We start from the raw sequence: 19,335 nt of genomic DNA, 5'->3' as shown, positions 1-19,335 counted from the left end.
AATGCATGTTAGTTCTTTTGAGGTTTATTCAGATAATACATGATGGGGTTTTACTAATAAAATAATTGTAATATGAGATGATAGATGCATATCTGGCACAATCGCTTCCTAAATTTGTGTTTACAGAATTAAAAATAAAATAATAATTTATTAAAACAACCAATATACATATATAACTATATTATAGTGCATTACTGGATGGTATTCCCATTGAGCAGGAAGGAAAACAGTCGTAATAACAGATATGTTAGTTGGACAATGGGCATTACAGTACTTATATTATTAAAAAGTAATTTAAAAATATGAAATCAATCTAGTGTTATTGTAAGTTTTTTAAACTTGGATGGCAAACAAGCAATTGCTATGCCACTCTTGCCACCATTATCATCATTGCGTTGCCAATCATGAAATCTACCGTAATTAGACTGATTCGCTTATTTTAAAATATTACCCATATCTCGTGGAAACTAATAGTTAAAGAAAATTAATGGACACACGAGTAAAACAAACGAAACAGGTCACCCAATTTATAAATTCTAGAAGTCGAATGTTCCCTGAGATTTTAGTGATATGCCTAGACGTATTACCGACAAGGATATCTTATTTACTAGGGTGACCAACATTTTTTGGTGATTATAAGAATTTTCAGAATTATTGTAAGTTATACAAAGTTTAGTACTTTAACATTTTAAGCAAAAAAAAAACCTTCCTTTCTGTAAATGCCGATATAGCCGGAATTTACCAGAAATTGAATGTGTGTTGATACAGAAATCATTCAAAAAATAAACAATCAGTTTGAACTCGAATCTTTATTTCTTAGTCAGATACAAAAGTTTACAAAGTGGACACTAACGCCTGCACATATTTACTATCCTTCTGTAATATTTGTTGCTTAAGTTTATTTATTTCGATTAACATTTCATCATCCGAAGATATAGTATTATGTATTTCCTTGCATTTGTGCAAAAAATCTAATATTAACTTCTGTCCTTCAGTGTTATCCTCGGATTTGAAGGCCGATTCAACTTCAAAAAGGTTTGTTTCCAATTGCGCCTGTTTCTCTTCAGCGTACTAAAACAAAATGAAACAATGATATAAGAGCGCAATCATCATTTATACATGGCCGTATCTCAGTATTCTGAGGTCGGTGCTGTGTGTACACAGCTTGAAAAGCCTAATAAAGTTTAGAAGAATTAGAAAGGACTGTCATAGACTGTGTATATGTTATTGTTACATATATAGTCCGTCCTCTCTTCAACTTTAATAGGTTAATGTGACGTATACTTTTAAGACCTAATTTAATATTTCAACGTAGTGGGATCAAAAACTATAATATCTGTAGCGCTCAAATATGTCTAGTACAGTTTGCAAAATCATAAATCTTGTATAGATATCACATCGATCATTTAAATTTTTATAGGTTGAATACCTGAATGATTGAGTCAGGAAGATCAGCCAGTTTGGCAACATGTAGTCCCAGCGATTGCGTCGCAGGTCCTGGAAGGATTTTATGCAGTAACACCAACTGTTGGTCCACAACGGAGGCTTCGGCGTGAGAATTCACTATCACATTCGGATGTAAGCTCGCAAGACGAGTCAATTCGTGATAGTGAGTCGCAAATAGACAAAAACACTTGATTTCCGTAGCCAGCTTTCTAGAAAAAAAATATAATACAGTCAGTCATGATTTCTTTGGGTTAGGAGTAAAATCATGTATCCTATGGTAATGCTAATTGTAGAGAAGTTCATTCAACATTATAATGCGTATTGTACAGTTAAGTTTTGACAAAACTACCTGCCAGGTAACTGTTAGAGATATGTTTTTCGTAGCATTTTTGCTATTTGAGATTGATTGATATTCCGCGTCACATTAAGTTTACAAATATACTAGATCAAATTTAAAAGTTAATATATTAATATATTTAAGTAGACCTTAAATAAAATATAATTAAAAACTTAATTACAGGTTTTTTTCTATTAGAACGGCATCTTGTATATTTATTAAAGGCGTATTTATCGCGAGTTGGTAATAGCACTGATTCTGATCAGATGGGCTTTGGATTTTGGTTGGGATTTTTGCAAGCCCGTCTGGATAGGTACTACCCATAAAGTAATACTTAGTATTATTTTGTTTCGGTTTGGACATAACCTCTTAGCTTCCCTAAGTTGGTGGCGCATTGGTGTTGTAAGGAATGGTTAATATTATACCGCCTAAATATAATTTTTAAGGGCGGTGATGGCCACGTATCATCGGTTGTCCATGTTGCCGTGTGCCTATTAAATAAAAATAATCATCATCATCAACAATGATGAGTTCCTTTGGTATTCTTTTATCAACTATATTTAATTTGAGGTACGTTTTTTTTCTTACTCTGCTATTGCCCAAGCTATTCCACAGCCCTCATAAGTAGACGTGCCTCGACCGAGTTCGTCTATGAGGACGAGGGAGTCTGGTGTTGCAGTCTGAAATATATTTTTTAAAGAATATTTAGTAATTATTTTTTTCATTGAATAACTGATACTGGCATTGCCCGTGGAAATCAACCACACTAAACTTTTACACAGTACACATTAATATTTCCCCTTCCAACGAAATCAGGGGCAATCGGCTAATATCATATCGCTAGGTGACCGGCAAACCGATGTCATACTTTTGGTAATTATTTATCTCTACAGTTCTGGTAACTACTGGAACGTACAGATAAGGGAATGAGTGACGAGCTACATTCGTACCAAATTAAAATTGGACACCGCTAGATATACGCCACGTACCATCTAATTTAGTCTAGGTACTGAGGGGCGAGTGTAATTTTAGAATTTAATGTAACATTCACACGACGGGGACTGAGAGAGACGGCACCGACCCGGAGGATGGCGGCGGCCTCCAGCATCTCCACCATGAAGGTGCTGTGCGCGCGGCGCTCGCAGTCGGCGGCGCCCAGTCGCGCGGCCAGCGCGCGCAGCGGCGGCAGCGCGGCGCGCGCGGCCGGCACGGCGGCGCCCGCGTGCGCCAGCAGCGCCGCGCAGCCCGCCGCGCGCAGCCACGTCGACTTGCCGCCCATGTTGGCGCCCGTCACCACGTGCATCACGCACGAGCCTGCGCACGCAAGGGAGCGAGAGAGAGTAGTTCCTCTCGACGCAATTGTAGAGGCCAGTAATGCGAACCGTACGCCGTTGCAACCGATTCGAGGCCTCCACGGAACACCGGGCAGGAGCATGCCAGAAGTGCGAGCAATATTCGGCGCCGGACTGCACGTGCGTTTTATATGAAGGTTCTAGAAGAGTGGAGACCGCGAATCGGCGAGCGTAGTGTGGGACGCCCTTTGGCACGGTGGAGTGATGATGTACGGAAGGTGGCTGAGAAGGGCCGAAGATTGGGCGCGCCTTTGTCACATTGGAAGACCTATGTCCATTAGCGGACTAATACAGGCTGATGATGATGATGATGATGATGGCTGTTCCATTTCCTTACAAAGTGCTGAGATGTCAGCTATTGGCCGATTTGCCGGGTCAAATCGTTTCCCATTTTTTAGGAACAGCTTGCAAATTTGCTTCTCTCAAAGCTAAGAAACTTATAAAAGCTAATAATTATTGTTAGAAATTTGAACTTTATCCGAAGGTATTCTGAATGGGCAGGTGATTTTACATAAAAAATACCATTTATATGAACAATTTAATCATTTGAACTATCATTGGCCTATTTGTTTATAATAATATGAAATTTTAAAATTATTACATGTACGGTTTAAAATATTTCTTTGTTCCTTTTAACAAAAAAAAAAACATTGTAATCAAATACCAAGCAAAATTATAACCAAAATTAGAACTCAACTGACGTAGCCCGGATAGCTCAGTCGGTAGAGCATTGGACTTTTAATCCAAGGGTCCAGGGTTCAAGTCCCTGTTCGGGCGGATTATTTTTATTACATAAAATATTTTTAAGCTGATAATATAAACTATATTTTTTATAGCTTATTTGTGTTTGGAAATTTATGTTTCACAATTATTTAGAAATTGAAAGTTCTGTTTGGATTTTGTCGGTCTGATAAAAGACCACTGGGTGACGTCACTGACTTATTTATTATGTTTGTATTACTCTTTCATAGTTTGATATTTTATAGCCATATTAGATACCCAGTCGGGCTGGGTAGATCCCACATACATTGATACATACTCTATTCCAATCATAACAGGAAAAAAACCAAATAAACAACAAACACAGCAAATTGACGCGATAACATCGGTCGAGAGCTTAATATTAACAATGGATTTGCGAAAAAATGGCGTCTTGAACGTCGACGAAACTGTTATCGGAATATTGGAAGTAAAATTCAAATTGGAAATATGTAATTAGGTGTTATAGTATTGTAGTATAAATAAAGATATATTATTCATAAACTCTAAGTAGTGCGCAATATAGCTGAGTGATTAGCGAATAGCATGAAATGAGTAAATCTAAGGTTTTGGGTTCTTGTTTATCTTTTTTCCTACTTCCAATAAAAGTAGGAAAAAAGATAAAGAAGAACCCAAAAAAATAGTTCCGTCTTGAGTAAAACTACGAGGATGTATCTCAGTTTCCAAGGTTATGGTATGTATGTATAGTATACATATGGTTAGTATACAGTATGGTTAGTATACATTAAACCGCCAATTAACCTTTTTGAATAAACAAATAATTTCTAATTTTCCTCTTTTGTTAAAATGAATATTAACACAAAGAACACTTGGGTCTTTAAATACTTTAACTTTGTGTCAAAGCTGTTTCAAGATAGAATCCATCTTGAACTTGCAATAACTATATTTTTAATATTTATATAGATAAATTATTTTTAAAGACTTTTTTTGAAAGAAAAGTAACAACAACTTTATCACATTGTCAAAATAAAAATACCATAGAATAACTACTGTCGAAGATTTTAAACTTTCCAATGCACAAACACTTAGTAGTTTATTTATTTCAATATAATTGTTATTTCGGAGTAACTACCTTTATATTAGTAATAAAAGTCAGCACCCTGGTTTAAAATATTTTCGTATTTTCGGGCCCTGGCCTATACGAAAATATTTTTGATCTGCAATAGTTAGTATTTTTTGAAAACATAGACCGAGTTCGTTCGGTTTTATGTCACTAGACTGAAGCGATTTCAAAAACTTTCGTCGGCCATAAGTAGAGAGTCTACTCCAAGTTTGTGCTTAATGAATGTCACAGGAGTACCGAGTCCGTCGGCGGCACATCCGGCTAACCTCGGCGGAAGACGACGTCGTTGGGGATGAAGGAGACGCCCTCCTGCACCTCGAGGCACGGGTGGCGCAGGCCGAGCAGCAGCAGCTCGTGCGGCGCGCGCGCCAGCTCGGGGCGGCAGTAGGGCGCCGGCGCCGCGCGCGCCGCCAGCGCGAACGCCAGCAGCACGTCGGCGCGCGACAGCTGCAGCGACAGCGCGCGCAGGCACTCCGCGTAGCCGCCTGCCGCCATTTAGATTTACGATAAATACGAGCAGATCCGGCCACGCGTTGCCGCCTCGTACGTTGATTATGATGTTCGTTATGACCATCTCAAACACAGACCGCTAAATATTTTAACACTATATTCAGCGGTTTTTGAATGATGCCCGATTTATTAATACGTTGAGTTATATAAATTAACATTCGGCGTTGTACGGACGTACATTTTGGTTCCTTTAAACATACAGAAATCATTATTCGATGTTTCATTCCATGAATCTATTATAGCATTACGCATAACACACAATCGTATCAAACTCAATCTTTCAAAAAAAAAATTTTAAGAACTTATTAATAATTATTAATCTTGACAATTGTATAATTGTAGATACACTGAATTCAGACACTCACTAGCGATACCGATAATTTCCGAAACGACTTTGTCCTGTTCCTTTTCGTAGGCACTCTTTGTTTGCAAGTATTCCTCGGTGATACTTTCCAACGCGTTGTTTTTAAATCTGACTCCACTTTTAACAGCGTCGATTATCGTGTACTTTTTATTCCCACGAAGTCCGTGTTCTTCCTTTAAGGTTACTCTGAAAATGCAGGTATGGTAACAATTAACGTTTCGTTTTCGATTTAGTTTATTAATTTTTATGGAATTAATAAGCAATGGATCACTTGGTGAGTGGTCACCATCGCACATAGACATTCGCACTATAAGAAATATTAAGCATTCCTTACAACATCCATGAGCCATCACTAATATTTTGTCCCTTGTGCCTGTAGTTACACAGTTGGCTGTTACTACAATAGGGCTGTTTAGCTCTAGAAAATATAGAGGATGGTATCAATCCAGATGGGCTTGCGCAAAGCCCTACCACCCGTACTCGCGTTTGGTGTGAGTGTGAAATGTGGATATAAATATATATTATAAATGCGAAAGTAATTCTATCTGTCAGTTTGTTGCTCATTCACTGCGACACCACTGAAACAAAATTGATGAAATATGGTACGATGTAAGCTTGAACTACGAGGACAAGGCTACTTTTTTTGTGACCAGCCCCTAAAGCGCGAGCGACAATTAGTTTTTCATAAAATATAGTTGAGGTCATAAAGAGTTGAAAGAAAATCCAAGTACCTAAAGTTAAAACCATTTTGCGGGTTGCTTTCAAGTTTAATAGTTTTCCCAGCATCCAAGCCCAATTCTCTCGCAGCTTTGTTGAGTTCCTTTTCGGCAGATGACTGTAATGTCTCCAGCTGATCTGCTAAGCTTTGTAACTGTTCATCAAACGATGGCTTCACTAGGTAATCACCTGAAAAAGGAAATTTATTATTATTTTCCACTTTACATTATATATTCATACATTTGTTAAAATAACAGACTATAAATGAGAAGGGATTTAGCTTACATTTACTATCAATAAAAGCTCACATTACATTTAATATGTTAGCGTTCGGAGGTAAAATAAAAAGCGAATTAAAATAGTATGCGCTTTACTTGAGAGATGGTTCGTGTCGTTATAATCGTTCCAATTTGATATATTTAGTAGAAGGACCAATTGCAGTCGTTGACGTAGGTTTGCGTTTTGTAAACGCTTAAATTTAAGTTTGTTCTTGATTGATATTAGTGAGTCACAAAGGACCACAACAGAGATCCCATAATTATACCTTATTCCAATCGAAGAAGTCCAGATAAATAAACCAAAGATTAACATATTCCATGCGATTTGCTTATAGCTCTGATATACGATCAGTTCTTGATTAATATAATTATGTATAATACAACACCTATTAACTATTAAAAACTATTTTAATTTTACTTCCAAAGTCCCGAAAACATATTTGCCCACATTCATAAGGCTATTTCTTTGTGAATCCCTAAATAAATATGTGAAATGAAACTTCTTTAATTGCTACGATTCTATATACATAACCTTTAGCATAAAAGAAGGAAAGAGGTGCCTTTTTGGTATACATCACCTCTTTCGACGGCGTCCATGTCGACCGTAGCCTCGATCATCTGTTGAAACTTTTCAAGGTCATTGTTAAGTTCCGCTATCGGCTCCGCCAGGGACGAGTGTAAGGTTGCGTCATTCGCCTCCGCCAAGCATTGTAGCAAGGCCGGCAGTCTATTTAAGGCCTGAAAATTAAAATATTATATACACTTAAAAACTTATTGTATTTTAGTCGAATTGTTAGATAATTTTAACTTTTGGTCATACTATATTTTCTCTCTCAAAAAAAAAACGGGATAGAGGATAATATTATACTTTTTTTATTAAAGTAATATACAAATAAAAAAACATTACTGTATAGGAAGATTGTCCAAAATGCGTAGTAAATGTAACACACTATCATCATTTATCAATTCCGTTGGTTCTTTCCCCCTTTTTATTATTGGATGCCCAGTGAAGCTAGTGTTTTATAAAATCTTTTGTTCTAACTGACATGTGTGATAATGCACACCCTAGAGGACAGACTCTATAAAGTTGAAATTTGTAACATATGATTATTTTTATGAACACATCCGCTAAGAAAGACAAGAAGAAGTCGGGGCATGCAGCTAGGAACAAAAAATAAAAGAAATATTGCTTCAGTCACTCATACCCATGATTTGTTATGGGATGGTACAATCAAATCGATATTACAATAAATATAATTACTTGATAAATTCGGTAACAGTCTTGTAAGTTAGCTTTCTTCCTCGTCAGTCGCCTCGCCAGGGCTTGCAAGTCCGGTATCCTCCTCAGATGATCCTCGTGCAGTTGTTGACGGAGCTGTGTGTTGTTCATTAGTAGTTCTACAATATCCTGTCGTTCATTTATGAGGTTTATATCCCGAAGAGGTTGACGAAGCCATTGAGCTAAAAGCCTAAAAAATAATTAATTTTGTTAGACATAACAACAGATTACAGATTTTATATCATACTTATATAATTTCATTTAAAGTATATTTTTCCAATTGAAACTCCTCACAACACTTACTTCCATTAAGTGTAAAATTAATTATTTACTTCCTGTAAACAGTTAAAGCAGGATATAAAACATATAGCAAAAAAAGTACCAGTGTGTGCCCTTGGCGGTAGAATGATGAGTGAGTACTCAGAAGGATTCACCACCAAGTGAATTCTTTAACTAAATATTTCTGCTATAAATAACTTGCAATATTTGAATTATTAACTAATTTCTCTCACCGTTTCCCATGCTGTGTTCTGCACCTATCTAGAAGTCCATATAAGCTTCTAGAAGGAGCGTGGTTCGTGTCTCCCAGTTCGGGAAATACGTTGAGTGCTTTCAGAGCCGCTGCGTCCATGTGGAGGAAGCAGTCCGTTTGAATTGTTGTTAGTCGAAATCTGAAATATTATCATTACGAAATGTTACATACATTACTATGCAGATACATATTATTTGGAATAACAATATATAGAACTGTAATTTCTTAGTAAATATGTTTCAAGTGATATAATTACAAGGTCGCATTTGGTGAAGGTGAAATCTTTCTACTGTATCCTAAGGAGGGATAAAGATAGACAATCTTAGATTTACGTATTAGAAAGTCGCATGGAGACTCTTTAATACCTCTGACACATTATGCACTACAAATAGTTTTTTTCAAAACTCAAACTCAAATTCCTTTATTCAATGTAGAAGTATTACACTTTTTTATTGATGGTCAAATTAAACACTACCACCGGCTCGGAAAAGGAAACACCCTGACCTGAGAAGAACCGGCGAAAGAAACTCAGCGGGTCTTTTTTTTACGTCAAATTAATTATATACGTAATTGTATTTGAATAGAAACAGCCAGGAGGCGACTTGATTAATATATCTTTATTACAATCAAAATGTTTCTCTGAAAGAAAGCAATGGATTGGAATTTGCTTCAATGCAATCTGCATTGCAGTTGATGACAATGACGATGATGTTTTGCTAATTTTGTTTTGGGCCCGTTTAAATTTTATTCATATTTTATTTTCTCATAATAATGTATTAAGTTGTTTTGTTTTTGTTGTTAAAACCTTAAATTATTCCACGTCTTTTATTTCTTAAAAGCAAATTATGAACATGAAGCGTTTAAATTAAAAGAAATAATACGTCTAGGAGTGCCAAGTACGGGTACTTTTTTATGGCATTCAATTTTATTCATATTTTATTTTCTCATAACAATGTTTTAAGTTGTTTTGTTTTTGTTGTTAAAACCATAAATTATTCCACGACTAAGACGCAGATTAAGCACATGAAGATTCGGCCGTGCTTGCTCGGGTATAAACTCGCAATTTTCGATTGAGAAAGCAATAAACTAAATGATAGGAGTTGGATAAAATTTTACAATCAATATTTTTAGATATATATATATAATATAAATTACATTATTTATTGAAGGCAGTAATGATACGACTGCAATTTATTTATGAAATATAGGTCGCCCTCGAGAGGTTATATAACATTATATACAAGCCGATATATAGGTCAATTGGTATTTAAACATCTGCCGTTATCTAAAAAAAAGGTTTTTCTTTTAGTATTCAATATGATCACGTGTCACCATGGATCATGGATGGATCATGGATGTTATAATGTTGTTTAGAGTCTGTTAGCTTCCGTTTACTAGAGATATGGGAAAAGCTTAGACTGCCTAGTGAACAACACGTTAACTCTATATAGGTCGGGGAAATAGTATTTTCGTATTTATAAGATTTTATTAAATAATAAGTTGTAGTAAAATCTCGTTGGTTTTATTGTTTGTAACTTTATTGGCTGTTTTTGATACTATTAAAGAGAACATTTTAAAAAAAATACAAAAAACGGTTTTCCGCCATTTTTCTATTGTTTTTCTGTAAATTTAGTGAACATAACTAAAAAATGGACACGTACGATTCATTTTAAAGTTTGATTTCTAAAATGTGTGACATTTATGGACTTAACGCAGAATCAGTAAGAGTGGATCAAAATTACTTTAAGCGTTTTCAGTCGGGGAACTTTGATGTCATAGATGAAGCTCTGTTCGGCCTGTTGTAGATAAAATCGATGCAATTATAAAAAAAGTGATGCAAAATTGACCTCAAATTCAATTGGTACCAATAGAATTCGAGGTTAACATCGAGAGAGGACTGTCAAAACTGCTTGTCGCAGTTTTTTTAATATAAGTCGGACGTAAGATTGGACGACCAATCCGACACGACCGGAAAGAGTTAAACAGTAGGACCAAAGGTCTCACCTCTCACGCTTTACGAGGCACACATTTCCAACTGCCAGCCTTCGGACTCACTGAGATATTTCTACGCAAAAACATAACTTTTGAATCTAGGACCTCAGGATCTGCAGCCTTATACCTAGACTAAGGAGTCAGTCAAAACTAAGATACGTGTGAGTAAATCCAATGCAAATAATTACCTGCCGAAATTAGTATTATCATCCAACAATGACGTATATTTTATAGTAGCTGCCAAACTCGTCATGGCGACCTCTTTGCTCATTTCCGGAAAAGCGTTGGCGTCCTGTTGTTGTCCGTCTTTGAACTTAAGCAATCTATTCAAGTCTTGATTCAGCCCTTCCGTGGAAAAATTCGTCTTTTTAACCGTAGTTACGGTCACGTTCGCTCTTTCCATAACTTTCTTTAGGTATTTATACTGAAAGGACAAAATTATTATTAATGTAATTCATCTTGAACTACAAGTCAAAAGCCTGATCATAATCCACATGACTGGTAGTTAGTCAAAATTGCAATAAAACCATTATAGGAAAAATAAAATGATCGAACACAGATAAAAAATCCTTCGTGTTAGTAGTCTTTATATGTACAATGATCTTTATGCTACAATGACTTGGAAACTACTGAACCAATCGAGGCGAAGCATCCGAAGATATATAGGCTTCTAGGCTATATAGGCTTCTAATGTTATAAATGCCGTTGATCCTTCCCACTTTTATAATTTAAAGCAAAGCAACAGCTTATTATTGAAACACCGAAATTAGGATTGACGAATAAAACTTTGTCTTTTAAACGTTGTAAAAAGGAAATTCTCAAGGACAGGACAATAATTGTGAAGTTTTCTTGATTTGTTAATCAAGAGAACTTCACAGCATGTGATAATGGCATTCTGATAAGTAATCTAGAGCATATTGAATTATTTATCAATCTACGGGCTTATGCGGTCAGATTGACAGTGGAATGTCTCCATTTTGAATTATGTCAATGTCAATCTGAAACGAGAGAAGAGATACTAGGTGCAGGACCGGTAGCTTAAAGTGGGTCATGGCGTGTCATATGGTACCATAACTCCGGACCTATAAACTTCTTACTGCTATTGAGAATTACTGGCCCAACCTGTTATTCGAAATCGGGACGTCATGACTTCCAAACGAATATACAAATAAGACATTAACTGTATCTAACCTAACACACGATAAGGCAATCTCGTAAGATAAATACTTACATCCTCATTATCGGTGGGTAAAACTAAGCATTCAGAAGGTGCCATTTGTACGGTGATGGTCTCGAGCTCGGTCAACAGATCGTCGTCTGTGAACTCCGACACCGACATCACATACTCCCCCGGAGTGACGCACGCGACACCCAGCAGCCGGCCCTGGAAACATTCGTCATATACACGTGAAGCAAACCATTACACATACAAACGCTTTTCTATCGTTACTTATTTTCGTCGAATAATATAATTAACATTTATAATATAATCTTTGGATATTTCAGTAATGTATATATCAATCCCAAAAACACAAACAGAGGAGAAAAACCAAACAAACAATATTTAATAGCAAATTGACGCCATATTATTGGCAAGCTTGATTATTATTATTTACGATATTCACAATGGATTTGTGAAAAAATGGCGTCGACGAAACTGTTATCGGAATTTTGAAAGTAAAATTCAAGTGGATATAAGTTAAGTATAATAGTGTTGTATTATAAATGAAGATATATCATTTATAGGCTCTTAGTAGTGCACAATATAGCCGAGTTATTATCAAATCGCATGAAGTAAGTAAATCTTAGGTTTTTTTATCTTTATTCCTCCTTCGATTGGAATAGGCTATATTTTTAAATTTACATATAGAGTTATCATATATCAAGTTTATATGTAATTTTAGTTTATATGTATAAAGCTATAGCAATTGCAGTGTCTCGATTCCTTACTTATATTTGTTTGCCTATTTTAAAGATTGTCTACAAGAGATCGCTTAAAGCAAAATTACGCCTCTGTACACTCTGAAGTAAATAAAATAACGTTTATTCAACTTTCCTCTTATGTATTGTTATGTGCAATAAAGACCTTCTTCCTTCTCATTTGTAATATTATTCTAATTTTTTGTGTATCTGTGTGTGGCAGTATTTGCTTGGAAGGGGACTGGAACGTCAGTTTTAACTTTGATATTGTCATTCCATTAGTAGCCTGTAAATTTCCCACTGCTAGGCTAAGGCCTCCTCTCCCTCTGAGGAGAAGGTTTGGAGCATATTCCACCATGCTGCTCCAATGCGGGTTGGTGGCAGAATTTCGTTGAAATTAGACACGAGCAGGTTTCCTCACGATGTTTTCCTTCACCGCCGAGCTCGAGATGAATTATAAACACAAATTAAGCACATGAAAATTCAGTGGCGCCTGCCTGGGTTTGAACCCGAAATCATCGGTTGATTAATCCAAAAATCATATCATAATATAAAAGTTCCATAAGATTCGAAAAAAAAAACAAAACGATAATATTTTTTAAATTATAAATATTATTTAGATTACTATTTATTCCATAGAATTAAATAAAATGTGAATCGCTAGTAGAGTTTGCAATCATTTTTTTTCTCAGAAACTAAAGACAACACATTCGATGAGGTCACGAACGAATACTCGATAAAACAACTGCGGTCAAGTTTCATATTATTTATATAAAGCCGACGCAGGAAGGTCGCGGGTTCTAATCCGCAAATTCATTTTTATATCTAGCATATTATATTTAAATTCAACTAGTGTTCGATAAACGATAAAATAGTACTAACGCACGCAACTTCACGAGAGTATTTTAGTGTAATGAGCGCTTACGCCTTTGTCCGCATGTTAGGGGAGCGATTTTATTATAAAAGTAGGTTCAAAGTTGTTTCGTACCAAATTTCATCGAATTTGGTACAGTGATATAGCCATGAAAGCGTAACAAACAAACAAGCATAGTTACTTTCGCATTTATAACATTACCATATATATTTATGAATTTCAAATAAAAATATACTTTATTCAAGTAGGCTTTTACAAGCACTTTTGAATCGTCAATTAACAAACTATTTAAAGTAAAGCTACCACCGGTTCGGAATGTAGATTCTACCGAGAAGAACCGGTAAGAAAATCAGTAATTATTATTAATTATTTTCCGTGGTGCTATTACGGTAAGAGCATAGCAATTGTTGCTATCAAATATTTGTTGCGGATTGGTATCGAAACAAATGAAATCAAAAATATATAAATCACTATTATGGACGTATGCAGTACCATAATACTCCATAGTGCTGATTTATCGACTGCAACATCTATCAATCCGCAACAAATATTTGATAGCAACACTAACAGCACCACTGCTCTACTGTGAATCGGAGATAGAGATACATTCAGTTCGTCGTGATATTTTCCTTCACGGGGCATCGAATTCGAGACCGCATTACGGTTAAGATTTAACACCTATCCACAAATAGAAATTGCTCATTTCTAATTTAATTAAATTTGCCATAATTGAAACGTAAAAATAGTTAATTCATATTCAGTAAATATCCCACTGTTGGGCTAATTCAACGTGGAGAAGAACATCTGGCACATGGAGGTTTCTTTACAATGTTTTCCTTCACCGCAATTATAAAAAACAAAACACAACACGTGAAAATACAGCGGTTGTTGTGTAAGATGTTAACATCAGTTATAGATCCAGGCTGATGGCTAAATAGACAAGCGTATTAAATAGTTTCAGTTGAAGACATATAATATAGATTTGACCTCGAATATTTAATTGTATACAAAGATAACCGCTCAGCATTATTCAACGTTAATGACCTTCTGATAAAGATCACAATAATATTATTGTATGTAATTCATTCACGAAATTATTTATATATAAGATTTTGTATTACAATATGACGAGCGAATACGTGGAAGCTTCGTCTATGAAAATCTAAAGTTATACTATGAATACGAACGTCAGTTTGTTTGTTACGCGTTAACTTTACAACGGCACGTGTTCTGAAGAGGAAAATAACCGCATTTTAATCTCCATCGTAATACGTGGAGTTAAACTTATGATTCTAATTAATTTTATTCAATTATTACAGGATACCAATGAATTGTTTTGTGAATACTATACTATTAGCTTATTATGAGCATATATACTAAATAAATGAATAAGCAGATAATCATGAAATTATAATTAAAAAAAAAAAAAAATTACAAATGAAATTAATACAATTATTGTTAAAATTCAAAATTTAAAAAGAAAATGGGTATATGGCAACGAACAATAACACACTTATTAGAAACATAATAAAAAAAAAAAAACAAAATGATGAAACAATTTCATTATTTCAAGTAGATCATTATAACCCCGAGTATAAACTACTTAATTTTAATTAAATAATTAATTTTAAAATTAAAATTATGAATACGTACTTTAGTCACAGTGTCAGTTTTTATGTTAACCGCCATTAAACAAGGAGCCTGTTCCTCCGAGGAGCCGAGGCCGTCGCCTAGGATTTCCTCCAGTTGAGACAAATACCCCGGCGAGCCTTTGTACTTGACTGTCCACTCACACGCTCTGACGGAACCCTCTGCGACGTATATTTCCACTCGGTATCGACGCACCTGGAAAAATTATATCAGTCCTTATCATTTAGCTTAACAGCCAAAAGGTGTCCATTTCAATTTGAATGAATGAAAAATGATTTTTAAAACCATAACAACTTCATTCAGGTTCGGTTCGGTATATTAATGAAACTGTAAATCTCCAACGTATCATCAGATTAGAGCTTAAGAGATCGTTTCAAAAAATGTTTTGCATAGTGGCATTTTCGTTTCCGAGGAAAGCTGTTAAGTCAATGGACATGGTTATATTGACAAAGGGTCGATTTTATTTATTTATTTAACCTTTTGGAAACATACGGTACTGTAAACAATATAAATAAATTACCTTAAGCCAAATCAGTTTCCATACATAAATATATATGTATATGAAATACAATTCTTTTATTTTTTTATTAATTATATGTAAACGATACTTGAGTAAGATGCTAATCGTAATACTTACCTGATAGGAATTTATTAAAAAAATTACTCAATTAGTATTTTTTTCGCAAGTTACTGTTTTTTTCGGGTTCGACATGATGTTTCACGGGAAAATATTTTTGAATTATTTTTATTTGTTTTGACGTTTATCTATTTCAGAATTTACTTCATTGATTTATGAGATTGAAAAAAAAAATAAACGATCGTAATGCACTTTCTGGTGCAAATATATAAATTATTGTTAATGTACATATTTATGTTTAATACCAGAGTCTTGTACCCTCAAATATAGTTTTATTTTTTTTATTTTGTACTATATATTTAGCCCGTGATAACATACCCGTGATACCTTTCGACTTATGGCCACACTGACCGGATTGGTCAAGTGATAGCCGAGTGCACAAAATATATAATAAAGTAAGAGCGCATGCGCAGTATGTACCATATTTGTGATTTTATAAATTTTAAATTACATTTAACTTACCAGTAGTAACTTCCTTATGAGTATTTCAAAATTTCCTTTAGATAAGACAAGATAATCAAGTTTATTCGGTTCTATTCCCATCTTCTTAATATTCGAATTCGTCGAGAAGACCTCGAAAGCGGCCGTGGTCGCATCGACGCCATGGACACTGTAGTAATCGTTACGATCGAATATTCTCACTGTTGTTGGAGGTTTCTGAAATATTTAGATGAGATTTGAAATTTCAATGACGCCAGGCATTGCAATACCTCCTAAACCAATTATCTGAGACACGCTTTTACTGAAAGTCGACGATACTATGCCAAAAACAAAAGACGATCAAAACATCTGACAAACGTAGGATTTATAATTTAACTGAACGATTCCTCAGGATTATTTCGCCGTCTTGCACTAGATGAATTGGATAGTCTCGAAGCCACGGTTTTAAAATTAGGACGTTTTTAGCCACTGAATTCTCGACTCAGATCTTGTTTGATGATCGTATATATATTTCGATATATTCACGCACAAAGGCGTTACATTAATTAATTTTCAATTAAATGATTAACAAATATAATCTAATTTGTATTTTTTTTGCTGTCTTTACTCTTAGCCGTCTCACGCACACGATGACATCTTCTAAGTAAGAGTGTCACTCACCCACACTAATGCACGCCGATAATAAAACGTAACGTCGAAGGGGTGCGTGCGAATTCGTGATATTTAAAAATGGTTAACCCACTCAAACAGGTTTACACAAAACATTGTTTGGTAAAGTAAAAATAATAATAATAAACATTTCATTATACTTAACATATAAGTACGAGAACAAACCAACAAACTAGTTTTTAAAAAAATACTTAATTTAAACTAATCAGAAAATGACATAACAAATTATTTATAATTACATCGTCTTCGTACACTCGTATCAGTTTAAGGATGAAATCAGCTTCATAAAACAACAGTATTAGGAAATAACAATGTATTGTCCTTTAACTTATATTGACTCATTGTTTTGTTACTAAAGTTTCTCGAAGTTTCGATCGTTAATATTTTGATAACGGATACTGATAAGTGTTACATTTACTCTCTTTTAAACAACGATTATGTAATTTTGATAGTGTGCGTAACATTTTTTGTATAATTAATCAATTTGAATACTTTATTTATTATTGTTTTAGTATCTACGGGAATGTCAAGTAACCGACTGTAAAATATTTGGACGAAGTCCTTATTTCATCTTAAGGTAGAATTCGGTTTTTGGCCGTATCCCGCTAAACTGGTCGAGTTCAGTTCAGACCGGTAGATACATATGAGGCCGAATTACATCCGATGAAGAGTTCCCTCGTGATATATTTCTAAGCCATAACGTAGGTAATAGATTACTGCTTCAGCAGCACAATCAACCTTAACCCATTAACGCACCGATTTAAATACGAAAATGTGCCAAATTACAATTGGAACTAGAAAAACATGTTAGCAGGAGGTCGGTGTCAAGGTTTTCATATACTTACTAAGAATCAAGAGTGGCTATGAGCAATGATATTTCTTTAGTAAGCAACAGAAAAAAAATTTGGAACAGATTAAAAAGTAGATACGTCATTATTTTTTAAACAACTTTTCCTTAAAATATCCTTGGATATACGACCTACTTTTGAATCGAGATCAAAGTCATAAGTAACTACAGGAATATCAATCACAAGGAATAATAATAAATAACATTATTAACTGATGTTTACAGAACTCCAAGTACAACCGCGTTATCACTTTTTATAATTGTTTCTCAGATTACTTTAAAATAGTAATATGATGCCTTTATAAATATTTACCACGAATAAATTTAAAACTCATGTTAAATTAAAACATAAATATAATTAGATTAGTTCAATATTTTTATTTATATAGTTTAAGGGAGCCAAATTTACCAACTTATAAAGGTAATTAATGATCAAAATACGTTACCGATATCATTCTGATCAAACTTCGAAAATACCTCACAAAGATACCCTCAGCTTATTCGTAATCGTGTGTGAGTCTGAATCTAAAAAAAAAACTATTTATTTATACCGGAATATGGATAAACATAAACAAACCTTAGATTTACGTATTCCATACTAATATGTCTTTATTTATAATGGAATACGATTCCACTTAACTACTTATATCCACTTTAATTTTACTTCCAAAGTTCCAATAGTAGTTTTGTTGATGATCTAAACGCCGTTTTTTCGAAAACACGTAATAATATCAAAGATTATTCCAGCTCATATACTCAATCGATGAACGTTATACACGAATGTTGTATACACGTTGTCATTCTTAGAGAAAAGGACATAGTCCCCACACGCGGCCGAAAACTAAGTAGTACCATACAATTCGGGAGACATCACAATATCGCACCATCGGTCTGGTCTGATGAATGAACGAAGAGGAGGATAAGAGAACTCCTCAAGTTTGGACTAATTTGATTTAATGGTAATTTTTTACTATAACTTAATTTATTAAGGTTCTTATAACCTTCAAAATAAAATTACTCATTGACCGCCCACGGCCTTAAGGTCTCATTTGATGAAACGAACTATGAAATCATATCCTGAATCACAAAGTGTATTTAATTATGTCATCAATACCGAAAACTTTATGACATTCACGAAACTGTTTCTTTGAATGTGATGCACATTTTATTACACCTAACTTTTTAAGTTTATGTCTGTCTAGATTATAAGGATATAGACAGGTCTTAGGTCAAACTCTGGAGCAAGCGACATATCCATAGCAGCTCGGAGCCTGAAATTTGATGTTTACACTTCCATGATGCTCGTCAAATTATTTTGGTCCTGCACTTGAGCTCTCTTCGGTTGTGTTGAATTACCATCCCAACAGATTACTAGAGTAAGGTAAGAAAGAAGGCGATCTTGATAAATTCCGTACAGTTAACTAGGATTGTTGAGGATGACCACCATCATAGCGAGGATGATAACCTCATTAAGTTGAATGAAATATTAATTTAATACCAAATTTCTAAATTCTTCACATCTGACATGAAATAAAAGCACAAATTAAACGCGCTTGAACCCGTAATCTTCGATTAATATTCACGGGTCTAACCACTTGGCCAAATCGGCATCAGCGTAGTATAATTAGCTAACCGCAAATCAAACCT

The 19,335-nt window shown here is 34.7% G+C and overlaps 1 protein-coding gene and 1 non-coding gene across 3 annotated transcripts; one reads left to right on the top strand and one right to left on the bottom strand.

Moving 5' to 3' along the window:
- Positions 1-800: 800 nt before the first annotated feature.
- LOC125067000 (DNA mismatch repair protein Msh2) lies at positions 801-19,204 on the bottom strand. Of its 2 annotated transcripts, none has more exons than XM_047675363.1 (15): positions 19,187-19,204; positions 16,194-16,388; positions 15,098-15,289; positions 11,882-12,034; positions 10,839-11,074; positions 8,639-8,797; positions 8,109-8,316; positions 7,426-7,585; positions 6,584-6,758; positions 5,854-6,038; positions 5,245-5,463; positions 2,865-3,097; positions 2,372-2,463; positions 1,430-1,655; positions 801-1,071 (listed from the first exon to the last, which is right to left on the bottom strand). In XM_047675363.1, exons 2-15 carry the CDS (start codon positions 16,272-16,274, stop codon positions 835-837), a joined length of 2,556 nt encoding a protein of 851 aa, XP_047531319.1. In that variant the 5' UTR covers positions 16,275-16,388; positions 19,187-19,204; the 3' UTR covers positions 801-834. The 2 variants fall into 2 exon arrangements, with proteins under 2 accessions (XP_047531319.1, XP_047531320.1); XM_047675364.1 differs by lacking the exon at positions 19,187-19,204 and adding an exon at positions 17,081-17,097.
- Trnak-uuu lies at positions 3,840-3,912 on the top strand. Its single transcript has one exon. It is a non-coding gene; the product is annotated as a tRNA-Lys (tRNA).
- Positions 19,205-19,335: the final 131 nt, after the last annotated feature.

Source organism: Vanessa atalanta, chromosome 10 (genome assembly GCF_905147765.1).
Source record: "Vanessa atalanta chromosome 10, ilVanAtal1.2, whole genome shotgun sequence".
NCBI classification, from domain to species: domain Eukaryota; kingdom Metazoa; phylum Arthropoda; class Insecta; order Lepidoptera; family Nymphalidae; genus Vanessa; species Vanessa atalanta.
Note: the sequence above shows the minus strand (reverse complement) of the source record. Positions and strands in the feature narration are given on the sequence as shown.